Genomic DNA, 22697 nt, shown 5'->3' with positions numbered 1-22697 from the left:
GTGCAAAAAATAAATAAATAAATAAATAAAAGGTGTAAGGCCTTGGCAGCCCTCATCAACACCACTGAATAAGCAGCCCCAGCCTCCGAAGCCACAGTAGGAGGCGAGACAAAACCAGGGTTAGGAGAGTCGTCCAGACCACTGGCGTCACCCAAATCACCTGTCCAGTCCACATTGTACTGACACTCACGTGACAGAGGGTCCTCAGACCCCTCCCAAACCTCTCCGTATTCTACATCTTCCCCATATTCGGAGTCAACAATGTAGACCGGCTCTTCGGGGTCCACAGGCCCCATCGGCGTCGGACTCGGCGTCGGGCGACGCCGGTCCGACTCCGCGTCCGGAGTCGGAGAGGTCATGGGGACGGCGCCGCCCGGAGCCGGCCCCGGAGCACCGGCGCCGCGCGGTGGCGGCGTCGGAGCACCGGCGCCGCGCGGGGGCGGCGTCGGGGGCAACCCCGATGGAATCGCGCCGGAGAGGCCGGTAGACCAGCCGGCGTCGACCCTGAGGGTCCCTGCGGCGCCGGGGTCGGAGCCGTCGGCGGCGTCGGAGCCGGAGCACCCGACGGCGTCGAGGCAGGAACACCCGAACCGCTAGGACCCCCTGACGGGAGCACAGGGCCCGAAGGCGCCGTAGGCCCCGTCGGAGGAGACAGTGCCCTCATGGCCATAAGGAACTCCTCTATCTCCTCACGTGACGCGCCTTGCCCAGGGACCGCAGGGTATGGAGCAGGCCGCGCCGGCGACTCACGCGGAGCCGCGGGGGTGGGGCCACCCGAACCCCCGGCCGCATCGCGCGCGCGTCGGGGGAGTCGGGGGTACGATGACGACGCCCCGACTTCTTGTGTCTCCTATCTGAGGAACCAGAGGAATGGTGACGACTTCCGGAGCGCTCGTGATGGCTCCGCGACCGCTCCCTCGACCGCTCCCTCGACCTCCGGCCGGACTTGGACCGACGTGGGTCCGACACCCGCAGTTCGAGTAGCTTGCGGGACCGCTCCCGCCTAGCTTTACTCGTCAGGGCCTGGCAATCGACACAGTCGTCCACGGCGTGGTCGGGGCCCAGACACCGGAGGCAGAGTCGGTGATGATCCGTGACCGACATGGTGCGGTCACAACCGTCACAGTTCTTAAAACCGGGCATCCTACCGGCACCGTAACAAGTATTATCAAGATTCAAAAACTTTGGTCAAAGACCGGAGTACTGCACTTCTCGGATCTGCGCTAACTGGCGCGGAAAAAAGAAGAACTGACGTCAGCGCGCGGAGGCGGCGTCTATATACTCCAGCGACGTCATCACGGCGCGGAGCCGCAGGGGACGCCTGCAGACGACGCCTACCGACGCGCAGGGGTACTGCTACGCAAAAGTTTCCGGATCCAGACTGGCGCCTGGGGATATTCTAAGGTAAGGAATCTAATACTAACCTGTTTCTTTCAGATCATAAATGATTTAAAACCCTGTAAAAACAATCCCTATGGAGATTCAATGATGAGGTGCTAGACGCAGAATCAAACAGGGAAAGTATTGAGGTTGCAATTCAGCATTACCTCTCAGAAAATAAAATAGATAACACATCGGATATCACAAGATGGAAGTACTAAAAAGCACTCTTAGAGGTGAGATAATCAAAATTAGGTCTACAATGGACAAGGACGTTAACAGCAAACTTGAAACACTAGAAAAAGCAATATCTGGGCTGGAGATTAGGCACATTAAATCAAGCAAAAACTCTACCTTAAATGAATTAGCGAAAAAGAAATATGAGTATAATAAAATAATTAGTAAAGGAGCGGGGATTTGGATTAACAAACAAAAAAGTATCAGACTTTGCGAGTCCAACAAAGCAGGGAAGAACTTAGCTTCCTATTTAAAATTCAAGCAACAAAAAAATACGATCAAGTTCCTAACAGATCAAAATTGAACAACTCACTCTGATCCCGAAAGAATTGCAGAAATCTTTAAAGATTTCTATAGCACACTGTATAGTAAAAATCAAGACTTGTATACTGTTGATGCCAAAGAATATCTAAGCTGATGTAACTTGCCAGTACTTTCAGAACAAGATAGGGATGACATTAATGGCCCAATTACCACAACAGAAAGAGAATCTATAAAAACCCTAAAAGCTGGAAAAGCACCCGGGCCTGGCACTATAAATCCTTCGCATCATTCAGCAAGATTGGCTGGGCCTACCTTAAAGCAACACTAGACAAGTTTAACCTAGGAGATCATTTTATCACTATGATCATGGCACTGTACTTTAATCCGTCCGCCAGGGTGAGAGCAGGGGCATTCCTCTCATCGTCTTTTAAATTAGAGCAGGTCACCAGACAGGGATGTCCCCTTTCACCTTCCTTGTTCCTGCTGGCAGTAGAGCCATTCTTTTATCAATTGCGTAACAACGACCAGATAACGGGTATATGCTTTGACACATGTACAGTGAAATTAACAGTCTACGCTAATGACGTGTTAATTATTTCTGAAAATGCGGAGGAAGCCATAACTGCACTTATGACATCAATAAACAATTTCTCTGCACTTTCAGGCTATACACTAAAACAAAGACAACACTGAGGTAAAACTCCTAAACAACCATGACGGAAAGGAAATAATTGGTAATTCGGGCCTTGCGTGGCAACCAAACTGCATAAAATACCTAAGTTTAGATTTTACAAAGGATCTAATCACCACGTTGCAGATGAATGAGAATGCTGTTATAAAAAAAAATCTGCGTTATCGGAAGGCTGGACGCCAACATTTATATCATGGTGGGGAAGGGTAGAGACGTTAAAAATGATGATCACGCCATTAGTAAATTATTTAGCCAGCATGCTACCAATGACTCTCTAATGATTTCCTTTCCAGAATTGATAAAATATATTCAACTCATTCCTGTGGCAAAGTAAGAGACCCAGAATCTCCCTAAAAAAACATCAACTAACAAAAGAAAAAGGAGGTCTGGGCCTTCCAAACTTTAGGAATTATCAAACAGCGTATCTATGTAAGCAAGGTGCATACTGGCTATTCACCCATAACGGTTATACTCCGGTCTGGGTGGAAATTGAAAGATCACTCATTAACAACATTCCGTTACCTGCTCTCCTAACCATGGATTTCTCGTCCATCCACCACTCTAAATATATCATTCAAAATACCAAACATGCATTGTTGCGAATGGATCACTCGTCTGCGGTTAAAATGAACAAATCCAACTTAACCTCCCAATGGTATAATCCTTCCCTGAAGGTTGATGGTGAGATGCTCTTCTAGGACAAATGGTCACACAATGGCATACATCCAGGCAAAGACCTGTTTACAGGAAGACTCCCCTCACCCTTTTCTGAGCTGCAAGCACGATTTGCTCTGGATTCTTTGGATTTCTACAAGTTTCTTAAGCTTAAGTCACAACTCACGCATTCCATAAAACCTAATGAACCGTCGATCCTACTAAGGATGCTACAACTGATAAAAGCAGGGCATACGATTTCTAAAATGTATACATTCATATCTCCTAAACCCCGGAAGTCAAACCTAAAAGTGAGATAACATTGGGAATCTGAAACTAATTCCAGAGGAATCCGCTTTGCCTGGGACAAGATAAACATAACTCCCTTCTCTAATAAAATATCACCACTTCCATCCCAAACAAAGCTTATGTTAATAAATAGGACATACTGGACCCCTGAAAGGATTTTCAAACTTAAACTCAGCCAGAATCCTACCTGCTGAAATTGCAACACACATGTCGGTGACCTTCCACATACACTCTTCTATTGCCCAATTTTACAAACTTATTGGGACAAAATATATGAATGTATAAACAAAACATTTAACATCACTCCCCCAAGGGAGTTTTCGTACATCCTGCTAGGCTTTCTGGATCCAAAGCTCCCAGATGCAAATGATCGCTTTCTGCTAGATCTTATGCTCACACTGTCCTGTCAAGTCATGCTTAGCAAATGGACAAATGGAAAAATTCAAAAGAAGTCTCATTCAGTATATGGCAGGAATGGTTGTCCTTACTAAGAGGGGCAGATAACATCTCTCTACACTCCTCTCCTTCGTGCACCCCACATTAGAAACTGTGGAAGTCCCTTGACGCCTTCTCTTTTACATTTGATCCGCCGTGAACATAAAGTTTCCCATTCCACTATAGCCCATTGCATGTATTTGACACATTATAATTTTGTACTTTCAGGAAAGTCTATACAATAAATATATACACTGTTTTTAAAGGCTATACTGATTGATTGGGATCGCTATATTTACTCCGCATACCCGCACCATAAAAAAGAGAAAACCTACATCTTCACCCGCCGCTTTGGCGTGTTTAGAACTCCTGTGTGGCTCCTGCGCCATATTGGTTGAGGGAGGGTTGGGCTTTGGCTCCATCCTCAGGCGCCATTTTGAGAGGCGCTCTAGTTGTTTGGCAGATCTTCCAGGCATTTAAGCAGAAGGATGCAAGCGCGCAGCGGGCGTGCCGGAGGCGCGCCAGAGGCAAGCCTGTCTGCGCCCGTCCGCACCCCGGAGGCGCTTGGCGCCGGCAATGCTGCCCATTTGGCTGGTGATCAAGGGCGCATAACCTATGACAGAGAACAACTGCTGAGATTAGGCAGGGTATAAGGGAATGCGACCTCTGCCCTGGCCCATGTGAGAAAGGCTGGTAAGACCTTCATCGGGGGACTGATTAACAGCCGGTCTCTTATTAAACACTCTTTCGAGGTATCTGGCCTGATAGAGGACATGGGACTTGATGCTCTATTTCTAACGGAGACTTGGACTAATGCAGAGTCAGCTGTAGATTTAGGTAACGCCTGCCCTAATGGCTATAAAATCCTCCACAAACCTAGAACCACGGGTAGAGGAGGAGGGGTGGGGGTGATTTTTAAAGAGGAGCTGGACTTTAGAGCTCTGCAGGTGGATGAGGTTGAGTGGATAGAAATGCTGGGGCTCTCCCTACACTCCTCCAGTGGGAATCTCCTTACAGGACTGCTGTGTTATAGACCACCAGGGGGGACCACACACTATCAAAACCTCTATGACACTATCACCAACTTGACACTGGCACATTCTAATATGATCATCTTAGGAGACTTTAATCTCTGGGAAGATGGGAATGTCAGTAGCCAACTGCGCGATCTTAGGCATACATGCACTAATCTAAAACTTTCCCAGCTGGTGGAAGACCCAACACATCGAGGGGGTCATACCCTTGATTTGCTATTTTCCAACCTATCCACTACAAGGATATCAAATATTACTCCTCAGACTTGGTCTGACCATTATCTCATCCAGTTTACCTTTAGGATGCCACACTCTGGAGACAGGTCTGGTCAGCAAAGGTCCTACAGGAGAGGCAGGGAATGGGCTAAACTGGAGCGGACAGGATGTCCCATATTTGATCTGGGCGTCACTCACTTTGCACCTACAATGACCGTTGAAGAAAACTACAAAGTGTTTATTAAACACATAGATGACACTTTGGATCAAGTTATCCCTATTAAAGAAATAAAAACCAAAAACAAAATCTCGGCTCCATGGTATTGTGAGGAGTTGAAACAGCTCCGTGCGCTCCGCAAGAAGGCAGAAAGGAAATGGAGGAAATGGTATGATGAGGAAGATAAGAAAGATCTTAGACGGATACAATTGCATTATAAAGAGGAAATCCTTAAGGCCAAGGCAGATTTTTATGCCAGCTCGATCATTCATGCGCCCAATGGGACTAAAGCTCTGTTTAGAATTATTAAGGACCTCTCCTCCCCTTCATGCTTGGAAAATAAAGTTGTAGCATCCCAAAAATTATGTGATGGAATCGATCTACATTTTCAGGACAAGATTGCAAATATTGTGAATACCATGCATGATAACGATAATGGCGAACAACTCAACCCTGAACATTGGATTGAGGAGGAGTTACAACTGCCGGCTTACCTGGATAACTTCCAGGCATTAACAGAAGAGGTTTTTGATAGCCAGGGCGATAATGTTTTCTCTGGCTCTCCCCTTGATCCTTTTCCCCATAAAATGTAGAAATCCCTCGGGCGTAACACCTTTCCATGGCTGAGGCAGATATACAATCAGTCTTTGGAAGAAAGTACGGTCCCGGAATGTTGGAAATTGGCGGTGGTGTCCCCCCTGATTAAAAAGCCCTCCTTGGACCCTAACTTCAGGCCCATTTCTTTTCTCCCCTACCCGGTGAAGATCCTGGAGAAAGCAGTCAGTAGGACCCTGTCGAGTTTTCTGGAGGAGAACCTTTTACTGGATAAAGACCAGTTTGGCTTCCGCCTGGGTCACGGGACTGAGTCCGCTTTGACCACGATGATGGACAATCTAAGTATGCAGGCCGACAGTGGGAATGTCACTATTTTAGTGCTTCTCCATATGTCGGCCGCATTCGACACAGTGAACCATCTTCTATTAGTGGAAAGACTGAAGAAGATAGGAGTGATTGGCCGTGCACTGCAGTGGCTTCAGTCCTATCTGGAAAGTCGACAGCAGGTGGTAACTCTAGCACCTTTTTCCTCTGGTAAATCCTCAGTTGCCAATGGGGTGCCGGAGGGTTCTGCAATTAGCGCTATTTTATTTATTGTCTACTTGCAGCCCTTTCTTTCCATCATAAAGTCCTTCGAAGTCTGCTTAGTCAATTATGCCGACGATACTCAACTGGCCTTCTCCTTGGAAGGGGACCATGCAGTATCGATGGACTTGTTCCAGCTATGCAAGCGGCAGACGACGGACTGGCTCAGAAGGAATTCTCTGCAATTCAATAGCGGAAAGACAGAGGTAATGTACTGTTCGGCAGGCAGGATGTCTAGACAACTGCCTTTTGATTTCAGACTCTTACCAGAGGAGGAATTGCTAACCCCGGTCAGGAAAGTTCGCAATCTGGGGGAGCTGTTTGATGACTACCTCCAGATGGAATCACAGGCAAATAAGACCGCTAGCGTATGCTTTGTCCTTATCCGCATGCTACGGAAAATACTCCCCTTACTACCTAAAGAGGCACGTCCTCTGGTGGTAAGTAGCATTGTGGGAAGCAGGCTGGATTGCTGCAACTCCCTATATTTGGGAGCCCCTGTGTACATCTTCCAAGGACTGCAAAGAATCCAGTCTGCAGCAGCCAAACTGGCCCTTGGTAGGCCACGGAGCTCTACTACTTCCATGGCTCTGAGAGAGCTACATAGGGAAAGGTTCCATTTTAAAGCTTTGTGTATGGTTTTTCGAGCTGTGCACAAGCTTGGTCCTGTTCCCTTACAGGAAAGGTTCATGTGGTATCATCCCACAAGGCAGCTTCGCTCTTCTAGTGCTGGTCTGTTGACGATTCCCCGGTTTAAACGGACCAGGCTTGGAGGAAGGGCTTTTAGCAGGGTTGATGCTCGTTTATGGAACGAGCTCCCTCAGAGCCTCAGATTAGTCAACTCTCTGTTAGAGTTTCGCAGGAACTTAAAAATCTGGCTTTATCCCATGATTTAGGTTCCTGCTCCTCTCCCCTTCTGCTGCGACCCGCCTCTACTCTGGTCATAGTTAGTTCTTTAGTCTGAAGCGCCAGGATACCCGTAGGGTGACAGTACGCGCTATATACAAGCTGAAATCAATCAAACAATCAACAATGTTTTATTGAATGTTGTTAGAATGTTATTAGACCTCAATGCGATGTAAGATGTTCATATGCGATATAAGATGTAAGATATGCGATGTATGAGATTCAGAGCCCATCAGGAGCTGCCTGCGATGTATTCAAACTAAGTGGTAACCTGTGATGATCATAGGCTTCGGTAACTGCATTTCCTATCGCATCACACCTGGATTACCGGCTGTCTCTTTCTCCTATGGAACTCTGCCTGGACTCAGCATATGATAAGGATATGGTTTTAGTTTATATTAGATCACACTCACGATTTACTTACTATGTATTACATACTTATTTGATATATTTTAATTTTCTGTATTTATTTACTTTGTATTCATATTATTTATTTTGTATTATTCTATTTTGTATTATCGTTTTTGAAAAATTAATAAAAACAATTTGAAAATAAATAGAGCCACTCCTGGCATTGTTAAGCGCCCGGGGTGCAATTGGCGTCAACATAAAAGGCCACACAAACTGCTGCATCCCATTACTCTTGAAAAGCACTTGTTATCAACTTTGTGCGATTCATTGATTGGAAAAGCACACAAATACCCTAATGAAGGTCCTAGCGCCGAGGGGAGGGAACAGCAGGCAATGGAGATGACAGAGAACTAATTGAAAATCCAAGTGAACTGAAATTACTAAGATCTGGAATACTCTTCGAGGATAGAGGAAGGTTGCTCTAGAGCTTGGAAACCACAAAGGAGAAGGCATGGTCACCCAGTCTGCGAATGTTTATGACTGGGAATGGGACTGTTACCAGAAGAGACGATGCAGACTTTAATGTACGAGAAGGGTGAAACAGACTAAATCTGTTCAAGAGGTATGTTTGGCTTATGTTGTAAGTGACTTGCTGGACAAAGCAAAGGGCTTTAAATTGAGAGCTCTTTTTAAACGACAACCAATGAAGGCTCTTGAGATGGAGAAAGATGGAGACTAGGGGAGGGACGTTAAGGGCCCTTTCTAGACAATCTGTAACCTGTGGGCCATTTAGTCCAGGAAACTCAAATAAACAGTATCACCATAATCCAAGCGGGATGTAATGGGGGCATGGATTATGGTTTTGTGTAAAAATGCTTGGAGCAGAGAAACATTCGAAGAAGATTAAGATAAATTCAGGAAACATGACTGATGTGCTTAAAAATGGATCATTCATCAAAGAGAACGTCCTGGATGCAAACATTCATGGAGGGGGCAGGAGAAGAACTAAACTTGACAGGGCACCAAACTAAAGTCCAAGTCTTTGCCAGTTTACCAAAAAGAAGATTTTGAGTTAACAGTTTTTATCTTGAAGGAAATTGTCAATTATCCAATGAGCAACTGTAATCAAGCAGAGGGAGAAATCTGATCAAGTAACAGAAGGATTATCAGGAATAGATACAAATATTTGTGTTGGTTGAAACTGAAAGATCAAACTAGAGCAGACAGTGCCGAATACAGAGATGTTGACAAGAGTCGGGCTCAGGGACAAGTCCTGAGGAACATCACATGACGTTGGATGCCTTGTATTTAATTGGGGGCACATACATGATCTGACATCTGTCTGAAAGAAAGGAGCCTAACCAGCAGAAGGACTTCTTACAGGCACACAATTTAATGAGTCTCAAAACACAGTATTAGCCAATGCTGAAAGCTTTATGCAGGATAAGGGCAGCATTATAAGGTCAATGGTGACAGCTGCCAAGGCAGACCCAATACTTTGCTTAAGCCAGAAAACCAACTGAGAGAGATCCATTAGTTTGCTGTTTTCAAGATAGGTGAGAGTTGTTTCACATTTTTCGAGAATTTAGGCCAGAAAGGGTTGCAGTGGCATAGGCATGTAATTGTTCAGAATCAAGGGGTCTACCATAGGCTTTTTAAGAAGGGGGACAACTTAGGCATGCTTTCAATCCTCAAGGAACAAAGAAGAACTGATGGATAGATTATATAGATTGATAAATGCCAAACCTCAAATGGATGGGCTCAGTGCAACGGTTTGATGAGGGTCAGGGAAGTAAAGCAGGACCTGACTTGGTTAAAATAAGAGGACGAATAATGTCCTCGGGAAAAGGATTGACGGAAGAAAGCAAGATTGTCCCGTCAAGGCAGTGGAGAGAGTCTAGCTAGTTCAGAGCTAATTGGTTCTTGGCTTTCGATATTAGGTTGGATAGCAATTATCTTCTGGGAAAAAAGATAATTGAAACAATATGATACAACTGTTGCAGACAGGAAGATATAGGACGTTTTTGAAGATGATTTTGCATGACTAGCAGAAGATTTGATTTGGTTATTATACAAACTATCTCTGGTTTGATGAATAAGATGATCAAAGTTTTATTATGGAATCTCTATAGGCTGCATGAACTGCAAGATCGTAGGTACTTTGTGCCACTGGTGCTCCAAATTATTACAATCACACCTAGCCAGTTTAAGATCATTAGAATACCGAGGGACAGAAGGGTGACTACGATAATTTATCTGCAATTTACAGGGTGTAATAGTATTAAGGAACTTTGATAGCCATGTGTTAAAAGAGATGGCAGCTACAGATACGTTAGTTTGGTAAGTTAAGGGAACAGAATGATGCACCAAGATCAGGTTAGTGAACTTAATCTTGAACCAATGTCCTACACCATGTGATGAATTGTATTGCAAAGGTGGATTTCTGAGCAAGGAAAATGGTTAAGAAAAAAGAAACGGCTAAATGATCTGGCCATCTTAAATGGGTGACTGGGCAATAATGGAAGGGTGGTTAGAGAAAATGGGATATCTGTAGCATCAACTTCACTGTTAAAGTGAATATTCCGTAACATCTTCCTACCAGAAAATGCATTACCAAAGGTGAGCAAATTCTCATAGAAACTTCTAATTGAAGATTTCTCACCTTGTGAATAGATATCAAAGCAGTATACCTCCCCCGGTGGTGGGTCTGTGGAAGTTTTCTAGCCAGGCAATCCCGCAGGACAGACTAGGCAAAGTGCCTGTCCCGCCGGACCTGGCAATTTCGGCAGCAATGCCTGGTGAACATGTTGAGGGATGCCCACATAGCAGCCTGGCAAATGTCCATGACTGGCACATCTTCCACCAACACAGTGGTAGCAGGCTTTGCTCTAGTCGAATGAGCACACAAGCCTACTGGGAACTGTTTTTTTCCTAGCCCATAGCATAAGTTAATTCATAAAGTAATTCATCTGGAGATGGTCCACTTTTGCACTGCTTTGCCCTTCTTAACACCAGAGAAACTGATGAAATGTTGGTCATCCTGCAGTAATCTCTGGTCCGATGAACATAGAAGCTGAGGGTGCGTTTTTTGGATCAAGGTGATGCAGCAACACTTCCCCTTTGGGTGTGTGGAAGGCCAGCATGGTGATGGATTTCCTTACGTGGGAAGGCGTGACTACCTTAGACAGAAATGCTGCTGAGGTCCAGAGAACCAGCTTGTCTGGGAAGAATGATGAATATGTTGCTATCAGAGACAATTGCTGTAGTTTGCTCACTCGCCTGGCTGAAGTTATGGTGAGAAGGAATGCATTCACGATAATAAGGTAGCGAAGAGGACAACTGTGAATACAATCAAAAGGTGAACATACACAGGTAGGTGGGGACCAAATTAAGGTCCAACAATGGCATCACAAGCGGAGTTGGTGGAAATATTCAAACATTTCAGCCAGTGAAATGAAGAGTGTTGGCTGGTCATGTAAACGTAAGAAAGCCGAAAGGTGCTGAGAGATGACTTTTAAATGTTACCACAGCAAGGTCTTGCTGGGCTAGAAACAAACAAAACAGGAGAACATCTGACGACTGTGCATTCAAGCATCGAATGTTTCAGGAAGAATAAGAGACAACAAACTTATAACAGCATTCTGCGTAAACAGATATGGTTGATGGATGCCAGGCTGCTAGATGAAACCAACCACTTCTGGGCAGGGAAAGAGGAAGGCGAGATCAAAAGTCATCAACTGTCAGTACTCAATCTCCATGCATAAAGGTGTAGATTGTACAGCTTTGGATGCAACACTTGGTCATGCTGCTGAGACAAGAGGTCCTCCCAAGGGGATGCCGGATTTACTCATGGCCAGAAGTTTTGGGTAGCACAGTCTCCTCGACTAGTCCAACGCCACTTGGATGACTTGGGCCTGGTCTCTGTTGATCTGAGCGTGATCACCATTTGTCATCCAATTGGCCACATCGGTTGAGTTTGCCCTGGTGTTTAAAGGTACTCCGAGGTGATGGGCTACCAAGGAGATGCCGTCAGAGTTCAGTCACATCCAGAGGTGCAAGGTCTCCTGGCACAGGACCTACAACCTACAATCTCATCCCGTCCTGTTTACTGCAGTATCACATAGCGGTCGTGTTGTCTGTGAGAATCTACCTACACTTTCAGTGCCAAGTGAATTGCTTGCAGCTACAGCAAGTTGAGACCAGAGTCCTCTGATCTCCACCTTTCCCAAAACCACCAATGATGCATTTATCAAGACTGTTCGATTTAGATTGGGTAAGCATAGGGGTCTGCTGCTGGTCCAATTGATGTCGAGCAGCCACTACTGCAGATCCTTTGCCGTCTTCTTCGACACTTGGATGTAATTTGACAGGTTGCTGAGCCTCCTGAGCCTTCAGATCGCACTGCATAGCCCACATGTGCCACCCGGCATGGTGTACTAGCAGGATGCAAGAGGACCAAAGGTCTCAGAGCCACTTTTGAGACACGGTGCAAGGGTTGAAACATTGGTATCATAGCTCCAATGTCCTGGACTCAGCGAGGCAGAGGAGCAGCTAAAAAAAGTGTTCTGGATCCAGGGTAGACAGCATTTGATATGGGTGAGCACCTAAAATTGTGTCCATCCTGTGGAAAAAGTTCAGAGGGCAGAGATCCAGGATGGGGGGAAATTACAGGAACAACAGACAGTTCCGATCTATGATGCTCCCTCGGCCAAGAGAGCCTGAATTCTTCATGGAGTATGAACAAATGGTCCTTCGGTAGATGTTGCGGTGTGGGTGGTATGTCTATGGGATAGGACAAATAAGGTAGGGAGTATTCATGCTCTATGATCTGGAGCACACATTGCTCTGACATGATGCTCCGCCAGCGGAGGGAGGTGAAAGCTGACCCAACAAATGATTGTGTGCCACAAAGGACAAATTAAAACATTTTTGCAGCGGGGGATGTGGGAGGAGGCTTTGTGATCTCGGTACAACATTGCCCTCATGAGCCTCACCCACCAAAAGGGCAGGGAGGCCTTTAGCTTTTGAGGCCTATATTGATGCTGCCTCACGGGATACCTCTACAGAAGGCTCGAAAGGGGAGCTGTTACTGTGGGAACTACTGAGCTGGCTGAGATAGGCCCGAAGAACAGGTGTTGACTTTGCTCTCCTAAAATGTATTAAGGACCAAACCCTTTTGAGCCATTTAACTGTCCATTAGGGGCAGCCGAACATCCAACAAGCCTGTGGAGCAGATCCAGGTGTGGATCGAAGCACGATGCTGGTGCAAAATGTCCTACCCAGTCAGTTGTGTTCAGGCCAGAACATACATTTCGTAGTATCTTGATCGTCGAGGATCCAACCTTGTAGGGTATTGTCTGACTTCCTGAGGGACAGTTGGCAATACATATATTGCATTGTCCCACAAGGTGTGTGAATGTTTTCCCAGGAGGCATGAAGTATTAACTGATCGCAGGGAAGACTGTCATGGGATAAAACATAAAAAATAATTTGGATTACCGGCAGGTGGAATAATGGGAAAGAGTTGGGGTCCTGGTGGCTAGGTGATACCTGTAGCACCAAGCTCTCAAGGGTGGGATGATGTATTAGGAAGTCTAGGTCCCCGGGGGAAGGCCTATGCCATCTTGCTACCTGTCTGTAGACCTGTGGGTAAGATCCTGCTTTCACTCAGGTGCCAACAAGTACAATTACCTGGGCCTCATTGAAAGGAAGCAGAGGTGGTGAGTGGTAGCTGCCGGGTTAAGAACCTCAGTCAACATGTTGGTCCTTGACTCTTGCATCAGTAAGTTGAGTTTATGAAATTTGGCTGCCCTCCTGATGACTGTTGCAAAGGAAGCAGGCATAGGAAAAGGCAAGTTTAAGTACATTTCAGGGGACATATCCAACCCACTGGCATTTTGCAGGTTCTCTCTCATCATACAAAGTATCCCCTTCAAAATCCTGATCATAAAACTGTATACCCGCATCAGAAAATGTAAAATAACACAGTAAAGATCGAGAGGGTCGAGCTTCCGAATCTGGTAAGACTATTGGATCTGGGTCTGGCGTAGAGGCTCTAGCTGTGTCATTGGTGTCCACGCCAGAGTGGTATTGGTCTCTGTGCCACAGATGACATCGGACGTTGCGCAAGGCTGGAGCCGGTGGGGCCATGATCGAGGATGGGTTAGACCTTGCGTGGGGGTTGAGTGGCATGGTCGGCATGTGAATTCCCAAAAGGGTCCAGTGAGGTACCAAAGATGAAAGCTGCTGCCTCCTTCAGATAAATGTCCACTGAGGGACATCAAGATTGATCGGAGGGACTTGTGGAGTCCGTGCTGTAGAGCAGCCCGAGGCCTAGAGGTACCCGGTGAGTCACATGAGTCCAAGCGACATGAGTGGTGGTATGACAGTGAACCGTACTTTGATTTCTTGTGTTTGTTATGTTTCTTTTATCTACTTTAACACCAGGATCTCTATGTGGAGAACTCTTGGGAAGGTTCCTGGGGGTATGAGCATGACCATGGCCTCAACTGGGTCCAGGACCACGTTTGCAACTTCTTCTGGAGTTCGACGATGGCAAGCTTAGTGGTGTGGTCTCAAATGGCCTTATGGTTCAGTTTGGCAAAACTTGAGCTGGACTTTGTGTCGTATGTGGTGCCGAGGCACCACAGGAAGACTTCACAAGTGTCTTTGAAAGACCTGTGTCGTTGACATTCACTACAAGGTTTCAACCCTGCCGTTTTGGCGCTTTTATATGCACACTGCAATTGTAAACAAGCATTTGCAATGCAATAGGTCTCGCATTATTAAAGTTAGAGCTATTGGCATTGTAAATGGCAATGCCTTTTATTTATGTTTTTGTTTTTAAACATTTACAATGCTAATAGCTTAGCCCCTTCGCTGCGGGGGTAATTCCCCCGCTGTGCTGGGGGAGAGGCACAGCGCTCCCATGCTCATGACGAGCTGAGCTTGTCATGAGCTACAGTGCTCCTGTGCTCATGACGAGTTTAGCTCGTCACAGGTGCATTGGTTCCTGTGGAATGCTCAGCACAGCAGGGGAATTCTCCCCGCACCTGAGCGTTCCATGGCCCATGCCTAAGGGGAGAGCCCCGCATCTTGCAGGCATGGCAGAGCAGCTCGAGTGCTCTGCGAGGCTCCCGAGAAGCCCGAAGCCCGGTTAGGTAAGAGAAAGGAGGGGAGAGGGGGTTGCCTGTCTGGGTGCCTGCGTGTGTGTGTCTGTGTGTGTGTGTGTGTGTGTGTGTGTGTGTGTGTAAGTAAGTGTAAGTGCGTGTGCGCGCGTGTGTGTGTCTGTGTGCATGCATGCGCGTTAGGCTGACTTGCTGGGAGTGCTACTTAACACATCGCACAAAATGTGTCCGCTTTGGAAAACTGACCCTTTTGTTCACATAGGTTATGAGATCATACAATTCTACTGTGCACTTGAACATGTACACATATATGTTTGGGGGGGGGGTACATTACACATTGCATCATGATTATCTTATTCCATTATGAAGTAAATTGGTAATAAAGATGACCTTCCCCACCCCGACATGTTTCTCTATCGCACGCTGCAATACTATACATCCAGAAAGTTAAGCATTAGTTGGATAATCAGTAACTTTTCCGCAGTCGAGCAGTGTTGATGCGTTTAGGACCCGGGAGCGCTTCACTGCCTGGTGTGCATCAGATTCTGACGGTGACATTGTACGACAGGTTCACGGTGGGAGGACTGAAGCCTGCAGTGATCCTATCAGCTGCGGATACATGAAAGTGCACGAATCTCAGCCAGTCACCTGTAGGAGCTCGAACAGCATTGTTGTCTTCTAGAGCATCATTGTAAAAAGATCAGCTCTTACGCATTTATCATCGCATCACTTCCCAGACAAGCGCTCCACGGGAAGGGCAGTCAAGCTGCCAGCACAGGTGGCTTCATAGTTAATAGATGGGTAGACAGACAAAGTAGGGGGAACCTGGAGGGCAGAAGGCACTGTAACATTACACTGAAAAGCTAGCCTTCTGTGGATGATGATCTAAATGGCTGCTTTTGTAGGGCAAGAACAGCACGAAACATCACAGCACAGCTTGAAAAAGAAACGAGGGAGCTTGCCACTGTTGTAGATTACAACCCTTAATTTGTTTGGTGATTTGCTTCTCTCGAGCGTGGAACACACAGAAGAAGTGCTCACCCAAACAAGCTCAGTATCTGGGCTGGGAGGAGTGGGAGGGCGGGGGCTGCCTGCGCATGCGCAACATTTCAAAGTTTCGTTTTCAGTTCGGAGCGCGAGCCCGGCCCCGGAGCGACAGCGAAGTGCCGTACCTGAAGTCCCGGGACCCAGGAGGGGGCCCGGGTGAAGACCAGCGGGGAGACTGCGGGACCCCCAAGCCTAAAGGGAGAGCCCCGAATCTTGCAGGCATGGCAGAGCAGCTCGAGTGCTCTGCGAGGTTCCCGAGAAGCCCGAAGCCCGGTTAGGTAAGAGGGGAGAGGGGGTTGCCTGTCTGGGTGCCTGCGTGTGTGTCTTTGTGTGTGTGTGTGTGTGTGTAAGTAAGTGTAAGTGCATGTGCGCGCGTGTGTGTGTGTCTGTGTGCATGCATGCGCGTTAGGCTGACTTGCTGGGAGTATGGGAGGGAAGTGCATGGCGCGGCGCGGGACAGAACGTGCGCGTTCGCGCACACAAATCCGGCTTTCAAGCTCGTAACACCCTCTTGTCCTTCCTTCCCCCGAGACAGGCAACTATAAGTCTCCAGCCTGGACCCATCCTTCGGATGCTAATTCCAGGCGAGACCTAATGAAAAAACGAGGGCAAGTCTGTCAAGAGACAGCACTGCTCGCTTCGGATCTGCATTCGAGGGCGTAGAAAGAAACAGACATCAGCTCGCTGAGGTGGTATATAGGGGCTCCGACACTATACTGGAGCAGATGTATCCGAAGCAGAGTGAGGGAAGTGTTTTAAAGTTTCTGGATCTAGTTCGGTGCTTGGTGAAATTCACATTGTGAGACAGTTAGTAGTCTCTATTAGAATACCAGTGTCTCACAAGGACATCGGGAAGGATTAGGAGCTAAAAGGTGAACTGGTAACAATGGCAAGACTATCAAATTGTTTACCAATGCAGTTCTGGCCAGAGAGAGTGTAACCCAGGGGCACTGTCTCTGCAATATGCTGAAGATACTGGTAGCCTCTCCTCTGTGCTCCAAAAAAACAAAATGCACGTCTCACTGCAGGGCATGATGGGATAGAGCTATCTTCTGGAGCCTTAAAGTGGATATGCTATCAATGCTCTGAACTGGTTTGTATAAGGGAACCTTTCCTGCTTTTCATTTTTTCCATTTGAGTACATTGCATTAGTAGCATAATAGCAAAACATACTATTTACTTTACTGCTGCAACATGTTTAAAAAACAGTAAATGTTGCCTAACTGAGCATGAATGGGAGACTGCATGCGCAATTTGCGCAAATTCCTCATGCAATTTCAAGGGTGCAAGGGTGTCAAAATGACACCCTGTTGCACCCCTGAAATTGTGATGTGCACCCATGTTGCGCGCACACATGCCCCAAGGGCATGTGTGTGTGTAACCTGAAACTTTAAAAAATGCATTTTAGTGCATTTTTCAAAGTTTTTGCAAATTACAGACAAGTTTGATTTGTCTGTAATTTGCGGTCCCAAATCATTTTTTGAAAGTGCTTCTAGTATTGCATTTAAGGAATCGCAAATTGCGATTCCTTAAATGCTATCGCAATAACTGCAAATTCCTAAATTGTGCATAGGAAACACTTTCATGCATCTCCAAAGGCCAATTTGCGATCGCAAACAGACGATTTTTGCGAATCGTACGGTTTGCAATTGCAAAAACCTAAGTGAATATATAGATAATGAAAAGTAAGAACATCAATAGACAAAATCAACAGATAAAGGGAGTAGTGTAGAAATCAAATAAATGAAATTAGAATAGCCAGGCCAGTTCCTTGATAGGGAGCCCTAACAATGTGGAGATATGATAAAGGAAAACAGGTCAGTTGAAATGTGTTCCAGGATAATGCCACATAGGGAGATACTTTTATGAATATCACAGAGAATCCTATGAGCCAGAACATTTGTTTTAGTACACTTGTAGGCAACAACTGTTGTGTATATATTTGAATATCCATGTTCTGTGTTGTTATATTGGGTTAGTTCAGATAAATAGTTCTAGTTATCAGAAATATTTACAAAACATTCTGCCGTATGTCGAAAGAACTGGCAAAACCTGACCAATGCAGAACTCTAAAGGGAGAAAGCTAGCTCCGTCAGATCACAGGGAGCGGACATTGACACAAAACCTCAATGTAGTCTGTTAGGTCTAAATGTCTGAGTGAGGATTTAAACCAGTCTTAGGAAAAGCTAATAAGCGTAATTTAATGTATTAACACATGCAGAAAACGGCACACAAACACTGTTTGCATTTGTTAGCAAATCAAAGCCAGACTTAGTGGCTTTGCTAATGATTCTTTTTGTACTGTCTTAGATGAGCTGATCATGGCTCCTTTTTCCTGAAGGAAGTGTTGCAGCTCTTTAGACGTGGCAACAATGTGCATTCAGTATCGAACGTTCATGTAGAGCATGTACAAGTTGCATATGCGAAATCATCCTAAGGTTTAGAAGCTTGTTTTTTAAAGGACACACTCAGAATCGTATTGATACAATTTAATTTGTAGTACTGCACAAATGAACGCAATCATCCAATTTCTCTATGGACTAACATGAACAATTGGAAATAAGGACTCGAACTAGCACAAAGCAAGGGATTAGTTTGTTAAGTAGGCTTTTGGTAAGCCGCTCTAGGATAAAAACAGACTACAGTTTAAAAAAGAGTAATTTACCTTGCCTTTTCTGTCATACCTAGGTTACAGTAATGAAAAGGAATACGAGGTCCCTCAACCAGAAAACACACAACCACTGTATATATTTAAATCAGTGAAAACAATTTGTTACCCATGGAGCCTCTTGAATGAGAGCCAGTACAGCTTTTGCACACAGCGGTCAGGAACTCATTCACCTGCCGAAGGGAAAGCGAGTTATGAAGTGTCTCCAGTGGGTAGATTGTCGGTACCATGGAACAGCCTTCAAATCCTATAACAACAAAACACAAAACTTAGAAAGCTCTCAGAAACTGCACAAAGAATGTAGTCAAAAGGGAAGTTACTTCTCCTGGGCTACCAACAAATAAGCACTCACATTAAAAAATCATATTTGCGACATGTTAATGATGTTAGAAGAGATTTGTTTGAAACAGCTTTAGTACTAAAATAGCTTTGCAACTGACATGATGCAAATGTCAATTTGGTATATTTCAACTACTTAATTTTTCCAACAACTGTTGTAGATGTAAAGAACACTCAACTACTTCTGGTCTGTCATTAAAATTGCAATTTATTAACTTAGTACAAATATGGAGAAATGTCTTACCTGAGGAAAAAGTGAGTCCACTCTATCCCAGCAGCTCATGCAGAACTGCTATATCAATCTTAACCTAAATTACTCCTTTAACACATCTATCAAAACCCCTTCTAAATCGGCCTAGAATCAGCTGAAGCTATATAGAAATATAAAAATGCTCCATTCCAATAGTGGAAGTTCCATTTATTCTTAACATTTTGTGATCCTGAGACCTGATTGTGGAAATTGCTTGGAGGTTTCAAATCCTATATATATTTTTTAGTAGACACATTTGACAAAATCAAGTTGACCACATTACTCAGTATTGAGAACACTATCATCGCTGTCCATATCATATTTAAATCTGGAAAGCAATGTGAGTCCACATATAACTTATAATAATCTTCAGTCACAGTTAGTCATTTATGGGGTTGAGATCCATCGACAACTGGCAAATATCTTAAGGGCATGGATCAGTACGTGACAGCTGAAAGAGTAGTGTAGAAGTCACAGGGTTACAGCAAAAAATACTCACGAATCTCGAGCCCACAGGTTAGGTGCTATAGACACTCTGAACCGAAAGCGCCTGGAATGATTCTCCACTCCATACATCGAATGCTCAGAGACTCTATGGACTTCACTAGCCTATTAACTGTAGCCTGTTATGTAGAATAATTCTGTTTATTGATTGTCATCTACTGCAATGTATGCTGTTCTACCTCTGTGAATCAACATTTAATTAAAAAAAGTTATTTAAAAAAATCAAATTAGCTTTCGAGCTCAGCAGTGCCATGTGTGTATCTCCCTCTGTTTCTTTCTCTCTCTCTTAAATTGTTTAGTGATTTTCTATTTTAAAGTAAGAACCCCCCTACAGCTAAGAACAACTTATTTTGATTCCTTTATCGTATAAAAGTTCTAAGGGTTCCTAAGGCTCATATACCTACCTGGTACAAGAAGGGTTAACGATGGTATCAGTCACCTGCAGACACTCAGGGTCTACTTCATTCCTCTGCACTAGGATTTTCAAAGTTCAAAAGGATTGATTCCCAAAGATGGACATGAGACCTTCTATGGCATCTCTCCTCCACGTGAACTGCGAGACTTTCAGGTTTAATCCATCTGCCTAGATAATAATGCCGATTTGAGGTCAAGGTGGTGACACAGCATTACATCTGGGGCGCTTGGCACCCTCTTTCCCTAGTATCAGAGTTGGCATTTTCCGTGATCAAAACGGCATCCATGTTCCTGCAGGGGCACAAACATGTGTATATCTGCACCCCGGACAAGGAGGCTTAGAAAAAATCCAAATGATACCAGACTCCTCACGCCAGGTACTGTTTGAATTTTTTGAATAAATCCAAACAGCATCCAGCCTCTTTGCTGGTGCGAAGGCGTATGTCAGTCCAGGAAGGGAGCCAAATGTGTTACGTGCGCTTTGAGTTTTCTCCTTACATGTCCCCACTGAATTTCATGTTTTAAACACATGCTTCATTTTGTAATAATTCAATTAATGTATCACGTAACAGTTACTTTATTAGAGAAATCATCTGCTCAAAAAATACATTTTATTACCATACATGTATATTTTAGTGAGTGTGCAACAGAATATGTATTCTAATTCTTGCACTTTGCATCACTAACCAGATCAGGAGGTTTAACCTTTTAGTAATAGTCAGAAAATGCTAAGTCGGGTACAGAAAGATATGCAGAGAGAGATATCTTCACCGTTCCTAGGAGGTTTGTTTGAATGCCCTTGTGATGTCATGAGTGATGTCACTGACCATGTCATGAGTGCTGTAATATGTGACGTCATCAGCAGTGCATTGCAGGCGCGCGAGTTATAGTTAGCGGAACTAACTATAATGGGGGAATTTCAATGGTTTTGTACGAGTGAAATGTCCAGCTAACTAGAACGCCCCTGAAACCTATGTTTTTTTCAGTGAATTTCTAAGGCTTTTTAAATGCTAATTCCTAACTATAACGTGCCTGAAACCTATGGTTTTTTCAGTGAATTTCAAAGGTTTTCTAAATGCTAGTTTCTAACTATGCCTACAGAGGGAGGACATGTGAAGAAAGAACAAAAAAAAGCACAGAAGGAAAAAAAAGAAATGCAGAAAGAAGCAACAGAAGTCCTCAAAGAAGAAGAAAAGTGCAGGAAGAATCAAGACATGTGCACAAAGAACCAACAGAGGAGCAGAAAGAGGCCTTGTTACAAAATCATCCTGTGCCCACAACTTTTTCAGATGGGTACTGGTGTGAACTGACTCTGACTAACCAGGCCTAGAGCCAGTGGTATGCTAAAAGACACTTAGAATAAAGTCAAAACACCTACATACACTAGGGAACACTATGCGTTGGGGTACCCCTGTGATTAGCATGACCTCCTCTGTAAGCCCCTAGTACATAATAGGGAAGGGTGATTAAAACTACCTATTAAAACGCACCACAGGGTGCATTTGCACACTGGTGAAGGGAAGGGGAGAGCCTGAGGTACGTGTGCAAACACGCCCTGTGGGCGTTTTAATTTGGGAGATTAAGTCCCCTTGAATCCTGAGGGTCCCTAGGGTCCAACTAACCCACTAGGTAACTCCAGAAAGCACCACATAGCTGCGTTGCAGAGAGGTGTAAATAGGGGAATGGCCTAGACCACCTCTCTGCAACGCAGTGCAGTGGTGCTTACTGGAAGCCCCTGGTAGGCTAGTTGGCCCCCTGGAGCCCTCAGGATTGAAGGTGAATTTTTTTCCTAACTTAAAACGAGCACACGTCACCTCAGGCCCCGTCCCCTCCCTTCCCCACTGTGTAACCACGCCCTGTGGCCGTTTTAAGTTGGGAGATTAAGTCCCCTTGAATCCTGAGGGTCTCTAGGGGCAACTTAGCCCACCAGGTACCTCCAGTAAGCGCCATTGCAGAGAGGTGTAAAAAGGGGCACGGCCTGCACCACCTCTCTGCAACGCAGCGCAGTGGCGCTAACTGGAAGCACCTAGCGGGGTAGTTGGCCCCCAGGGTCCATCAGGATTGAAGGGGAATTATTTCCACAACTTAAAACGCTCCACAGGGTGTGTTTGCACAGGTCACCTCAGGCCCCGTCCCCTCCCTTCACCACTGTGTAAACGCGCCCTGTGGCCGTTCTAAGTTGAGAGATTAGGTCCCCTTGAATCCTAAGGGTCCCTAAGGTCAAACTAGCCCACTAGGTACCTCCAGTAAATGCCACAGAGCTGCGTTGCAGAGAGGTGTAAAAAGGGGCGTGGGCTCTGAACACCTGTCTGCAACGCAGCTCCCTGGAGCATACTGGACATACCTGTTGGTCTAGCTGGCCCTTAGAGACCCTCAGTATTGAAAGAGAATTAATTCCCCAACTTACACCTTGCCACGTGGCGCGTTTGCACAATGGTGAAGGAAGAGGGCGTGGTCTGAGGGGACATGTCTACAAACACGCCTAAGTTGGAGAATTAATTCCTCCTCGATCCT

The 22697-nt window shown here is 45.4% G+C and overlaps 1 protein-coding gene across 21 annotated transcripts in view; it reads right to left on the bottom strand.

Moving 5' to 3' along the window:
- Positions 1 to 22697, bottom strand: part of PPIP5K1 (diphosphoinositol pentakisphosphate kinase 1) — a 1366868-nt gene that overhangs the window by 82222 nt on the left and 1261949 nt on the right. For all 21 annotated transcript variants that reach the window (XM_078683299.1, XM_078683308.1, XM_078683288.1 and 18 more), the window contains one exon: positions 18786 to 18923. In XM_078683299.1, the coding sequence (XP_078539425.1) occupies positions 18786 to 18923 (138 nt within the window). The remainder of the gene's footprint in view (positions 1 to 18785; positions 18924 to 22697) is intronic.

Source organism: Lissotriton helveticus, chromosome 3_1, assembly GCF_964261635.1.
Source record: "Lissotriton helveticus chromosome 3_1, aLisHel1.1, whole genome shotgun sequence".
Classification (NCBI taxonomy): domain Eukaryota; kingdom Metazoa; phylum Chordata; class Amphibia; order Caudata; family Salamandridae; genus Lissotriton; species Lissotriton helveticus.
Note: the sequence above shows the minus strand (reverse complement) of the source record. Positions and strands in the feature narration are given on the sequence as shown.